At 39.6% G+C, this 13,746-nt stretch overlaps 1 protein-coding gene across 2 annotated transcripts in view; it reads left to right on the top strand.

Annotated features, from left to right (window-relative positions):
- The window catches only part of cfi (complement factor I), a 49,257-nt gene extending 35,890 nt beyond the window's left edge, over positions 1-13,367 (top strand). For both annotated transcript variants that reach the window (XM_052010100.1, XM_052010101.1), the window contains 3 exons: positions 1,859-2,142; positions 4,601-4,702; positions 13,016-13,367. In XM_052010100.1, coding sequence (XP_051866060.1) covers positions 1,859-2,142; positions 4,601-4,702; positions 13,016-13,233 — 604 coding nt within the window. In that variant the 3' untranslated portion in view covers positions 13,234-13,367. The remainder of the gene's footprint in view (positions 1-1,858; positions 2,143-4,600; positions 4,703-13,015) is intronic.
- Positions 13,368-13,746: the final 379 nt, after the last annotated feature.

A 13,746-nucleotide genomic window follows, 5' to 3' on the forward strand; every position in this document is an offset into this window, starting at 1 on the left:
CCTTCTGATCTGATTTACTTCTTTTTAATCTTATCCCTTTTTCAGCTCTCCAAAAATGTGTTTGATTGAATTTATTTAATTCCACATGCCTTAGCATTTCCCCAATTTTCTTATTGTGGACTTTATCAAATGAATTTTAAGCATCAATACAGACACTTGGCAGATTGGTGGAGTTGTGGATAATGAGGCAGGTTGTCAAACGGTTCAGGAGGGTATAGGAAATGTGGACAGAGAAATTGTTGGTGGAGTTTAATCCAGACAAGTGTGAGGTGTTGCATTTTGGAGGTCAAATGTAAAAGGAAAGTATACAGTAAATGGCAGGACTCTTAACAGTGTTGATGTACAGAGGGATCTTGTGGCCCAAGTGCAGAGCTCCCTAAAAGTGGCAACACAAGTAGATAAGGTGGTGAAGAAGCCATGCAGCTTGCTTGCCTTCATTGACTGGGGTGTTAAATATAAACATTAGAAAGTCACGTTGCAGCTGTATAAAACTTTGGTTAGGCCTCATTTGGACTACTTTGTGCAGTTCTGGTTGCTAATTTTTGGGAAGGATGTGAAGTCTTTGGAGAAGGTGCAGAAGAAGTTCACCAGGATGTCACCTGGATTAGAAAGTATTAGACATAAGGAGAGGTTGGATAAGCTTGGATTGTTTTCTCTGGAGCATCGGAGGCTGAGGGGTGATCTGATTGAAGTATATAAAATCATGAGAGGTATAGATAGAGTCTTTTTTTCCCAGGGTGCAAATGTCAAATACTAGAGGGCATAGCTTTAATATGAGAGGGGGAAAGTTTAAAGGAGGTTTATGAGGCAAGTTTTTTTACACAAAAAGTGGTAGGTGCCTGGAATACAGGGGAAGTGGTGGAAACTGATATGATAACAACTTTTAAGAGGTATTTAGACAGGCATATGAACAGACAGGGAATAGACCATTGAAAAGCAGAATGGATTAGTTTAAATTGGCATAATGTTTGGCACAGATACTGTGGGCCCAAATGCCTATTCCTGTTATGTACTGTTCTACGTGCTATGTTCTATGTACAAAAATTCAGACTATGGTGCAGAATTTAGAAAGCTCTACCAACTGACATAAACCAGGCATTCCTAATGCTGAACATGTGTTGCCAAGGCATGGTAGAAATTAGTTTTCAAGCCTCATTAATTTTAGAGTAACAAACTCTGGAAGCTTGTCTGTGACATAACGTGTCGGGGGAAATGAGATGAACACAAGGGGACTGAGGAGAATCCAGAAGAAGCTTTGAGGACAAAGGTGGAGTGAATCGGTACTGTTCTATGTTCAAAGTAGGTCCAATTATTAGAGCAAAATACTTTGCCAGATTTATCTGGTACCCAACACTCATGCAGATCTTCAGCCAGATTTCTGAACTCTCATGCTCTCTACTCTCTATACACCAACAATTCGTTTCTAATACAGATTAAGTTTCTAAATCTCAAAAGGCCCATCAGTTGTAGCTTGGTTTGTATCAGTTTTCCTTCAATTCAAAAAATCTGTGCAAATATAGAAATATTGCCGCATAAATTATTTCCTCTCCCATATAGACATCGTCATTAAAAATATGCTCGTTGCTCAAATAATTAATTTGCCATCATTTTTGCAACTGGCATTTTTTTCAGCAGTTTTGCATTCTGCAGATGGACTAATGAGCTTTGCATAATTTATACCAGTCATCTGGATAGTTCACTGCTTGAGAAGAATAAAAGGGTCATTAATGGAATTGGGAGACTGGGAATATACCATTCATCCAGGCACTATGTTAAAAATCAGACCCATATCATTAGTATCTGACAAGATTTGTGATGCATTACAGATATTTTATTCAGTATTTCATCCTTATTCTAGATCCCACCGAATATCCAACTATGTGGTGAGGATTGCAAAGTACAATAAAAGAGATATTTCAAAGAGAGAAGAAATTTTACCAGTCGAGAAGATGATTGTTCATTATAAATACAATTCAAAAACATATGAGAATGACATTGCCTTATTAAAGATAAAGCACATTTTTAAAAACGAAGAATGCATTCCACTGAGTGAAGATGTCCAACCGGTCTGTGTTCCCTGGTCTGATTACTTATTCAGACCTAACAAGACTTGCATCGTTTCAGGTTGGGGTCAAGCAAAAGGTAAATTTACTAAAATAATGCTAAAATATTCTGAAGATTTTACTTTAAAAAGTTACATTTCTGATAAAATTGTCACTAATGGCTTTAAAGCTCTAATTATAAAGTTAATTTTCTATTAGTGCTTTTGTTTCTTATATATTTCTGATTTTTGTTTCCTTCCCTTCAAGCCTGCCATTTGACTTCAAGATATGTACATCTGTATGGGTTAGGCTTTGTATCCTCAGATTAACGTGCCTGGTAATGTGGCTTCAATGCTTTATGGTTAACTTTCACTTCAGTTGTTTGATGTTGTTCAAACCATTAACAAGCAGAGAAATTGAAGTTCTTCAGGGTATATTGCCACCATCAAGGATTCACTGTCCCTAACCATAATCCGAAAATTTGCAACAAAAACTATCACAAATGGCACTTACTGACACTAAATGATAGAGGTGGGTAAAAAATTTTGGATTCCTCTTTAAATTCTTATATCACATTTCCTCTGATTCCCTTTGCTCTTTAAACAGCTTCCAACATATCTGCTCACATGCACACATGCACACACACATGCAAACACACTTTAACATACAAAAACACATCCAAATTGAACATACACAATTGAACATACACAGGAAGGCATAAACAAAAAAACTCACAAAGCACACACCAAAAATCTTTCAGGCCTGTAGATTCACAAGTGCACACACACATTCTAAATAAATTCACATGTATTTCTGTCATGGACAAGTGTGAATACAACATAACAAACAATGTGCTGGAGGAACTCAGTGGGTCATGCAGCATCTGTGGGAGGAAAGAAATTGTCGATGTTTTGGGTCGAAACCCTGCATCAGGCAAGCGAGTCCTGGTAAGAACGTGGTCAAGAGCCGGAGAGCAGTAGAAACCACAGATTAGTGAGTCTTGCTAAGAACGTGGTCACCTGAAGCTTGATGCAGGGTTTCAATCTGAAACATCAATAATTTCTTTCCTCCCACAGATGCTGCTTGACCCACTGAGTTCAAGTTCCTGCAGCAGATTGTTTGTTGCTCCAGATTCCAGCATCTGCAGTCTCTTGTGTCTGCATACAACATAACATGCCTAACCACTCACAGTCTCCAAAAGATGTCATCCATGGGATGAAATATGACAAACAAAGTTAAAGTCTATTGGATTAGGTGTTCTTTCTCTCTCTCTCTCTCTCCCTCTCTCTCCCTCTCTCTCTCCCTCTCCCCACTCCATCTCCTTTCACCCCCCCCCCCCCACCCACTTAACTTGCTGCAGAGGAGCCCAAAATAAAATAAACCCACAATTGATTCCATGATTGTGAGGAATTTAATCCTTATTAACAGGTCGATTGGGCCAAGTAAGATGTTAAAATGTCAAAAATCTCAAACCCAAATCCAGCCTATCTTAAACCTGGCACCTTCTGATTTAAATGGAGGTGGGAAAGGGAAAGTCAACCCTATTTGTTCTTAAAAGGTTGGCTCAGTGAAACATTTCAATGAGAATGCTGCTTCAACAACAACAGAATTCTATGACACTTTTAATATGATTAAACATTCCTAGGTGCTTTGTGAGAAAGTGTTACCAAACTTCGATTACTTAAAAGGAAGTATGAAGGCAGATAAAAGTGTGGCCAAAAACATAGGTTTTAAAGGATGAAAGAGAGAAACTGAAACAATGAGGTTTAGGAAGACACACAGGTTAAGGCCTCAAGCAACCAAAAGTGTGGCTGAAGATGGTTAAAACTGGAGATGGTTAAGAGATTAAAATTAGAGGACTGATATATTAGAGAATTGTAGGGTTGGAGGAGGTTACTGAGGTAGGATGGGTAATGGAAAGAAAGGATAAAAATGTTAAAACTGAGGCATTGCTGGAGCATATACTACAGGGATGATAGCTGGAACGAAGGAAGTTAAAATATAAGTTCCAGAGTTTTGGATGTCCTTAGGTTCATGGGGCATTGTAAGTTTGGACAGTGACTCAGAGTGTGTTTATATATTCAGATCTTCAGGTAATAAAGCCATGAATGAGACTTTTGGCAGCTGAAGAGCTGAGATGGAAATGGGTGTCAGTATCAAGGAATATGTGGTGTCACATGCTCAGCTCAGGGACAGCCATGGTGGTGAACAGTCTAACCAGCCTCAGACAGTGGCCATGCAATGAAATTCTGTTGTGGTCATTGCTAGGATTCTGCCAATGCCAGTTTATATGGAAATGCTTTAAGTTGCACAAAACTTGGACAAGATTGGAGGACTCATCATTGGATGATTGTAAATATTTGCATTCCCTATTTGTAGAATATCTGAATTATACACTAAATTAAACAGACTACTGAACAATTCTTTAAAATTCCTTTAATCCCATTTTAAATAATGTTGTTCAAGTGGGAGAACCGTTAATCTGCACAAATTGTATTAAACAACTTATGAAAGATTTAATTGTGATGTTGTGATATCGCTGCATTTTCCATTTGCAGATAACACCAGAGTAAGCATTCTACGTTGGGCAGAAGTTGACATAATTGGAAACTGTTTGTCGATTTACAAATCTGCTTTTTTTGACGGAATGGAGTGTGCAGGTAAGATGAAAACTTTGAATTAATTATGAAAATCAGGTTTGGTGTTTTAATGTACAGGTCCAAAAATTCCGTGGCTTTATTGTCAGATCTAGGGCACAAATGAGTCAGGCGGTAAATGACTTATGGTGAGTAAGATGTGCTGTCTGCCTCATTTCATCCAGCTGATTCCTTTGAGAATCCAGAACCACAGCAATGTGGTTGACTTTTAATTACCCTCTGAAATGGCTGCAAGTCATTCAGCAAAGGGAAATAAATATTGGTCTTGTTGATGTGGGTCCATGTCAGTGGAAATTTCGAAAGAAGTAAAGATAATTCAGGGTAGCAAAATGGGAAATGATAACCAGAAGGGACAGAGTATATAAACATAAAGGTAAACCTCCAATTTGAGTCAGAGTAAGGAAAAATGGTAAAAAAAAATCTGAATGCAGACAGTATTCATAACAAAATGAATGAATGAACACGAGTAAGTGTGAGGTATTGCACTTTGGGAGGTCAAATGTAAGGGGAAAATATAGAGTTGATTGCAGTACCCTTAACAGCATTGATATACAGAGGGATCTTGGGGTCCAAGTCCATAGCTCACTGAAAGTGGCCACACAAGTAGATAGGGTGGTAAAGAAGACGTATAGCATGCTTCAATTGTGGTTTAACAATAGTATTAGATCAAAGCAAAAGGCTTATAGCACTACCAAAAAGAACAGTAAACCTGACAATCAGGAAATTCCAGAATTCCGCAAAGGAGGACCAATAAATTGATAAGGAAAGGTCAAGAAGAATATGAGAATAATCAAACGAGAAACATTAAAACAGATTGTAAAAACTTGCATAAAAAAGACATAATTGGCAAGTGTTAATGTGAGTCCCTTACAGAGTAGTACAAGAAAAATCAGAAAATCCAAGGTACCTGTAACAAGAATAGTAATCATGGGGGATTTCAACCTCCACATGGACTGCACAGACCAAATCATCAGTATTAGGGATTTAAGGAAATGGCAGACAAAATAAACAAATATTTTCGGTCTGACTCCACAGCAAAAGACAGAAAAACTTTTGGAAATATTGAAGAACAACAAGTCAAGAGTGAATGAGGACCTGAAAGAAATCAGCATTAGTTAAAAAAAATGCTGAAATCTGGAGCAAAATACTGTTAGGGAAACTCAGCAGGCCAGACTGCAACTATGGGGACAGAGGGAGTTGACATGTTGGGTCAAGACCCTGCATCAAGACTGAGAGTATAGAGGGGAAATAGCCAGTATAATGAGATGAGGGGGTGAGGTGAGCCAAAAAAATACCTGAGGAACAAATGGGGCCGAAAGATAAATGCCCAGAACACGATAGACTGCATCCCAAGTGTTTGAAAGAGGCAGTGACAGATATAACAGTTGTCTCCTCCCAAAATTCCACAGATTGTAGAACAGTTCCACAGATTGTAAGGTAGGAAATGTAAACCTGCCGTTTAAAAAAGGAAGGAGAAAGTGTGGCACAAGGATGTAGCTGGTAGAGCTGCTGCCTCACAGCTCCAGCAACCCAGGTTCAATACTGACCTCCTGCATGGTCTGTGTGGAGCTTATATATTCTCCCTCTGACTGCATGGGTTTCCACCAGGTCCTTCAGTTTCCTCTCACATCCCAAAAATGTGGAGGTTGATAGGTTAATTGGCCACTGTAAATTGCCCCTAGTGTGTAGGTGAGTGGTAGAATCTGAGGAGGAGCTATGGAAGTGTGGGGAGAATAAAATAGGTTAGGGTAGGAGTGTAACAATGGGGGCTTGGTGGTTGACACAGACTCAGTGGGCTGAAGGGCATGTTTCCCTGCTGTGTCTCTCCATGACTCGAAAATGGAAAACATTCAACCAACAAAGCACTTAGAAAGTAATAAAGAAACTGCTAGTCAACACATGCTTAAGAAAGGGAAACCATATTTAACCATAGAACCATAGAACCATACAGCACAAAACAGGCCTTTCAGCCCACCATGTTGTGCCGTCCATCAGACCACCCTCACACTACCTAACCCCTTCCTCCCACATATCCCTCTATCTCACATTCCTCCATATGCCTATCCAACAAGCTCTTGAACCTGTTCAATGTATCTGCCTCCACCACCACCCCAGGCAGTGCATTCCATGCACCAACCACTCTCTGGGTGAAAAACCTCCCTCTGACATCTCCCCTGAACCTCCCACCCATAACCTTAAAGCCATGACCTCTCGTCTTGAGCATTGGTGCCCTGGGAAGGAGGCGCTGACTGTCTACTCTATCTATTCCTCTCAATATTGTATATACCTCTATCATGTCTCCTCTCATCCTCCTTCTTTCCAGTGAATAAAGCCCTAGCACCTTAAGCCTCTCCTCATATTCAATACTCTCCAATCCAGGCAGCATCCTGGTAAATCTCCTCTGCACCCTCTCCAATGCCTCCACATCCTTCCTATAATGAGGCGACCAGAACTGAACACAGAACTCTAAGTGTGGCCTAACTAGAGCTTTGTAAAGCTGCATCATCACCTCGCGGCTCTTAAACTCAATCTGTTATTTCTTTTGAGAATATTGCAAGAGGAATAGGTAAGGGAGAACTGGTTGATATGATGTTTTTGGACTTTCAGAAAATCTTCAATAATATGCCAATGATTATTAAAAATAATCAAAGCCGATAGGATTTGGGGGTAATATAGTGACATGGTTTGAAGATTGGTAAGTGGACAGAAAATTGAAAGTAGAAATAAATAGGTCATGTTCAGATTGGCAGGCTATAACCAAGGAGTACCAAAGAGAATGGTGATAGTACTCCTGCTGTTCATAGCCAATATTAATGATTTAAATGAGGAGAACGCAGGTAATATATTCATGTCTGTTGATAATACAAAGCTGAGTGAATGCGAGTTGCTCAGGAGTTTCCAGGAATTATGGACACCTTATGTGAAAGGGAGAGGACATCAGATCAGAATCAGAATCAGGTTTAATATCATTGACTTATATGTCATGAAATTTGTTATTTTGCAGCAACAGAACAGTGCAAAGGCATAAAATTACTACAAATTACAAAATAAATAAATAGTGCAAGAAAAGGATAAAGAAATAGTGTTCATGGAATCATGAACCATTCAGAAATCTGATGGCAGAGAGGAAAAGGTTGTTCCTAAATCATTGAGTGTGGGTCTTCAGGCTCCTGTACCTCCTCCCTGATGGTAGTAACGAGAAGAGGGCATGTACCGGATGGTGAGGAACCTTATTGATGGATGCCACCTTCTTGAAGGCACTGCCTCTTGAAGGTGTCCTCAATGGTGGAGAGGGTTGTCCCGTGATGGATCTGGCTGAGTTAATAACCTCCGCAGCCTCTTGCAATCCTGCACATTGGAGCCTCCATATCAGGTGGTGATGCAAACAGTCAGAATGCTTTCCACTGTACATCTATAGAAATTTGCAAGAATCTTTGGTGACATACCAAATCTCCTCAAGAGGTCCACAAATGTTATTTTGTATTTCAGTACAACTCTGTGCTTTCATCAGTATAATAATGATGAAGATACCCAGTGTTCACATTGGGATCATTGGGATCAGCCAAAGGCCTGTGGCTGATCCAGTTGAGTCTCTGGATGACTCCCTGGGTGCTGTTAGTAGGGAAGAGTTGGGGATGGAAACAGTGGCCCGAAAACCAAACAAGTAATCCATGGACAAATCATCCAGAAACATTAGTTCAAATTCCACCTGCAGAAATGAAATTCAGTTAAATTTTATTTAATTCTAGATTATTTTTTAAAAAAGTAAAAAAAGGCTAGTCTCAGTAATGATGACCCTGTGAAATTACCAGATTGTCATTAAAGCCATTAGGGAGAAAACCTGCTGTGTTACCTGGTCTGGCTTTTATGTGACTTCAAACCCACATTGTGCTTGACTCAGAACTGCCCTCTGAATGGCCTACCTAGCCAATAAGTTTTATGAAAATCGCTATAAATAATGGCCGCTGATACTCTATGTTCAACAAGAAGGAACTTCCTCCATTTTCCCTTCACTGATGAGAATGCAGCTTCATGACCACATGCACTTGAAGCACTGTCAGACTTTCTAAACTCCAGCCTGCTGCATCAGCTGCATTTATGGGATTCAGTTTCACTTGAAGTATTCCACTTCCTCAACATTTAAGCAGTCATTGATCATAAGGAGAGTTTTCTCATGATCAGTACCATGAATTCTTTTTCTCAGGGATTCCACCTTGCCTGACATTTTTAGTGGACAGCAGTGTTCTGAGGCCGGATGCTGAGAGGTAGTTTGCCATTCACAGAGTGAAGGACCTCGTGCCACAAAGCGCTCTTGAATATGGTCTGTTAAATTTTCATTCCGAATTCATTGAAATTCATTGATCAAACACCTTAGCTGACTGGATTATGTAACAAGATGAATGAAAAGCATATAATAGTTGACCCATAGTAGCAGGATCTAATGAAGGCATTTAGTCTCAAAAGGATTAGATCCTGCCACAAGGGATTCCAATGTAATTCCATCTATACATCTACTCGGTCAGCTAGGATAAGATATCTTTATTAGTCACATGTACATCGAAACACACAGTGAAATGCATCTTTTGCATGGAGTATTTTGGGGGCAGCCTGCAAACGTCACCACACTTCTGGTGCCAACATAGCATGCCCACAGCTTTCTAACCCGTACGTCTTTGGAATGTGGGAGGAAACCAGAACAGCCAGAGGAAACCCACGCAGACACAGGGAGAACATACAAACTCCTTAGAGACAGCAGCTGGAATTGAACCCTGGTCACTGGCGCTGTAATAGCGTCACGCTAACCGCTACATTAAAGTATCAAGTTTTTCACTTAAAGTATTGGTTAACATTAATGCCAGTTAACAGCATAATGGGCATATAATGGTCTAAGTTTAATTCCATTTCCATCAATTGTCACTTTGTTTCCACCAATCAAATAGATTTCTAGGCTGACCAAGGATTGCTGGGAAACAAATTTGCTCAGGCCTACCCCATTCAGTTTGAGGTATACAAATATGAAGACCACTTTGAGCTGAAGGATAGTATTTGGGACAATACAATTAGGGATAATACATCAGGAAACATGGTAAGGAAGCCTCATTTAGTCTCTCAGAGAAAGGTTTCACTGAGACATAGCTCAAAGAGAGATATCTAGGAAAAGAACCAATTATGACTTGCAGTCAACAGCATTTTATTCAAGGCTTTGCTACTCAGGTATGTTGAATTTGACTTGATGTAATTTGCATAAAGGTACCATTAGTAACCAAAATCATGGTGTTTTGACACAGGGATACATTAATCTGTTCAAAATCACCCAGTATCTTACCAAAAATGAATGAAATATAGCTCAATTTTGTACAGAGACTCAACAATTTATGATAATAATACTATGTAATAAGAATGTAAGTAGAAGCACTTGATTATTGTATCCATTGGAATGTTACATCATAAGTAGCTTACCTGTAGGTATACACTGATAGCCTGGAGCATGTGTATCAGGAAAGAGGAAGTGTGAGAGATACTGATGCACATTAAGGTGGACAAATCCCCAGAGCCTGATGAAATCTATCCCGGGGTGTCATGGGAAGCAAGGGAAAAGACTGCTGGGTCTGTGACAATTATGTATAGCCAAGGCTGAGACTACTGGAAGACTAATAAGGATAACTAATGTTGTTCCTGTATTCAAGAAGTGCAGCAGCGGACAAGCAGGAACCTATAGGCTGATGAGCCTTACATCAGTAGTAGGGAAACTATTTAGAAAAAATTCTTCAGGATAGGATTTATGGTCACTTGGAAGGGCAGGAAATGAGCATAGTGTTGTGCATGGTAAATCCTGTCTCACAAATCTGGCTAAGTTTTTTTTGTGGAGTTTACTAAGAAAATTGATGAAGGCAAGATGGTAGACATGGTACACATGGATTTTAGCAAGGCTTTTGATAAGATCCCTCATGGTAGGCTGGTCTAGAACGTTAGGGCACATTGAATCCAAGGTTGGTAAACTGGATCCAAAATTGGCTTGGTGATAAAAGGCAGAGGGTAATGGTGGAGGGTTGTTTTCCTGACTGGAAGTCTGTGGTCAGTGGTGTACTGCAAGCATCGTTGCTGGGACCTTTGTTGTTTGTCATATGACTTGGATAAGAACATCTATGGTCTGATAAGTAAGTTTGCTGATGACATAAAGATTGGTGGCGAGTACGGTTGATGACATAAAGATTGGTAGCGAGTACGGTTGCCTAAGGATACAGAGGGGCACAGATCACCTGGAAAGTTGGGCAGAGAAGTGGCAGATGGAATTTACTCCAGATAAGTATGTACTTTGGATTGTCTAATACTGGCTGGACATATACAGTAAATGGCAGGGACCTTGGAAGTGTTGATGTACAGTGAAACTTTGGGGATAATTCATAGCTTCCTGAAAATGCTGACACAGGTGGATAGGGTAGTGAAAAATATGTTTAGCTTCCTTGTCTTCATGGACAGGGGTAGTGAGTATAAGAGTTGAGACATCATGTTACAGCCATACAAGACATTGGTTACCATAGAAAGGATGTGGTAGTGCTGGAAAGGAAGCAGAAGAGATTCAGCAGGATGGTGCCTGGAATGGAGGGCTTTAGTTACAAGGAGAGATTGGATAGGCTGGGATTGTTCTCACTGGAGCACAGGAGACTGACGGGTGCCTGGTAGAGGTGGGAGTGGAAAGATTTAAAGGGAACCTGACAGGCAAGTTTTTCACACAATGGTGGGTATATGGAACGAGCTGCCAAAGGAAGAGGTAGAAGTGGGTACAATCACAACATTTAAAAGACACTTGGATATGAAGGGTACATGGATAGAAAGGTTTAGAGGAATATGGGCCAAATGAAGGCAAATGGAACCAGGTCAGGAAGACACCTTAGTTGGCATGGACATGTTGGGCCAAAGGGCCTGTTTCCATGCTGTGTCAGAATCCTCTGGTCTGATATTGATGTGTGGACTCTCAATTCAAACCAGCTCCCTGTGACCCAGTACCAGTTTGCCAATCTCCATGACCAGAGATGTGCCATCCATGACCTAATTGCCCTCATCCAAGAATAGAGATTCCACATCAACTTATCAATGCCTCCTATTTCACTGAATTCACCAGTGCAGATGTCTGTACTTGTGCTATGCAGTCCTCTAACCTACTGTTGTCTGCACTTATGGTGGCAGTACCTGACCAGGTGCTGGGGGTGTGTCAGCACAAGGACACATTGTGCTCTTCTTTGTACTATCTTCCTTGGTGTCATTACCTTTCTCCTGCTCCTCCTACTATGCTGGTGGTTGACCTGGTAGGGAACAAATGGTATCTTCTCACAACATCCTATAATAGAGGTTCACAGCTTAGCAGTGTGCATGATGCTTCTGGAGGAATGGATAAGTGTGTATGTGTATTTTTAGAGATTTCAAAAGGGATAGATTGATGAGAAGGCAACACGAGACATTCTTACCACCGAGGTTCTCTCTTCATTTTGAACTTCCCTCCCTTGCTCAATTGATATTTTTTCACTGAAATAAAAAGGAAAAACAGTGCTTTATTGCAAAGCTGTTACATCTTTAAATGTATCTTGTGTGTTTGGACTAGACTGCCATGAGAACTGTCCCTCAAAGTTAAAGCGCTGCAGTCAGCATGTGATTGTTTTCTATTTGAGCTACAATTTCACCTGTTCTGCTTCCTATACGTGCAGGTGTTTCCTGACAAAAATGTGCTGGTGCTTTTATACATGTGCTGTGATCTAAGGTCTTTTTCAATAGAGCCAATTCATCCTGGGAGCATTACAAAACTACAAAGCATTCCAAAAGAGGAGCAAATGAATTTCTAGCCACATTGGCATACGTCATTAATGTGTACATTTTTGGGAATATTTAATGTTTCCTGCCCTCTTGCTATAACTCTGAGAAAGTGGAAAAAAAATCCCTAAACATTGTTAGAAGTCTAAAGAAACAGAGCTATGAGACTAGAAGGAATGAAAGTGGAACCTGCAGTTTCTAGAGCCATGAAATTTTAATAACGTGGAAGCAGGCAACACATTTATCAAATTGAGCAATTACTGGTTTCTCGTTTACTTAGCCCCTTTTCCTGATTCATATATTTTTGTGAATATTTTCCAAATGATTTAATACTTTCAATACACACCAAAATTCTCAATCACTCAAATTGATACTGATATTTCAAAATTCAGCACTAAAATAAATTGTTAATTTTGCTTTGAATCATGCAAATGTGGGCAAACACTTGAGTTTAATTTATTTAAATTTTAAGATCTATACAAATATATAAGCTTTATTTTTCTTGTCTAGGAAAACTTGATGGAACTGCCGATTCCTGCAAAGGAGATTCTGGAGGTCCGTTAGTCTGTACTGATGAAAGAAATGAAGCTTACGTGTGGGGAGTAGTTAGCTGGGGTGAAAAATGTGGTGAACCTGGATATCCTGGTGTTTACACAAAAGTGTCCCATTACTTTGATTGGATAACCGATCATGTTCGTGGACATGTTATTTCTAAATATAATGTCTGAATGTTTAGTATCAATTTCAGTTCTAGTAACACACATTTCCTGCATCTAATTCATACTTTGCAACTCATGTTTTCATCAGAAAGGTTATAAAAATCAAAATTAAATGTCATTTAAAAAGACAATTGCAGACACAATTAATCCTGTGTTATTGGGAAGAAAGTAGAAAGAACATTGAGAAGCAGAGGAGTTTTTGCCTAATAGCCTTCAGTACTGCTAATAAAGACATGGCATCACAGCAGCCTTGTGCCACCTTGCACAAAATATCAATACTTTCAACATCATAGTAGTTAGGAAAGAGAAAACTTACCAGATTGAAACAATTCAGAATGCTTCCATTTGAAACCAAAAGTTGAATCAAGATAAAATAATTAACTAGCGAGAACCTACTCTCTCTTCCATCTGCATATTCCAAGTTTACATTGGTGAACAATGACTGAACAGAGAGTCTTGAATTTCTGAAAGGCCTTGATGTTCATCTAAGTATATGCCAAATAAGACAAAATGAGATTTCTT

This window comes from Pristis pectinata, chromosome 2, assembly GCF_009764475.1.
Source record: "Pristis pectinata isolate sPriPec2 chromosome 2, sPriPec2.1.pri, whole genome shotgun sequence".
Lineage (NCBI taxonomy): Eukaryota > Metazoa > Chordata > Chondrichthyes > Rhinopristiformes > Pristidae > Pristis > Pristis pectinata.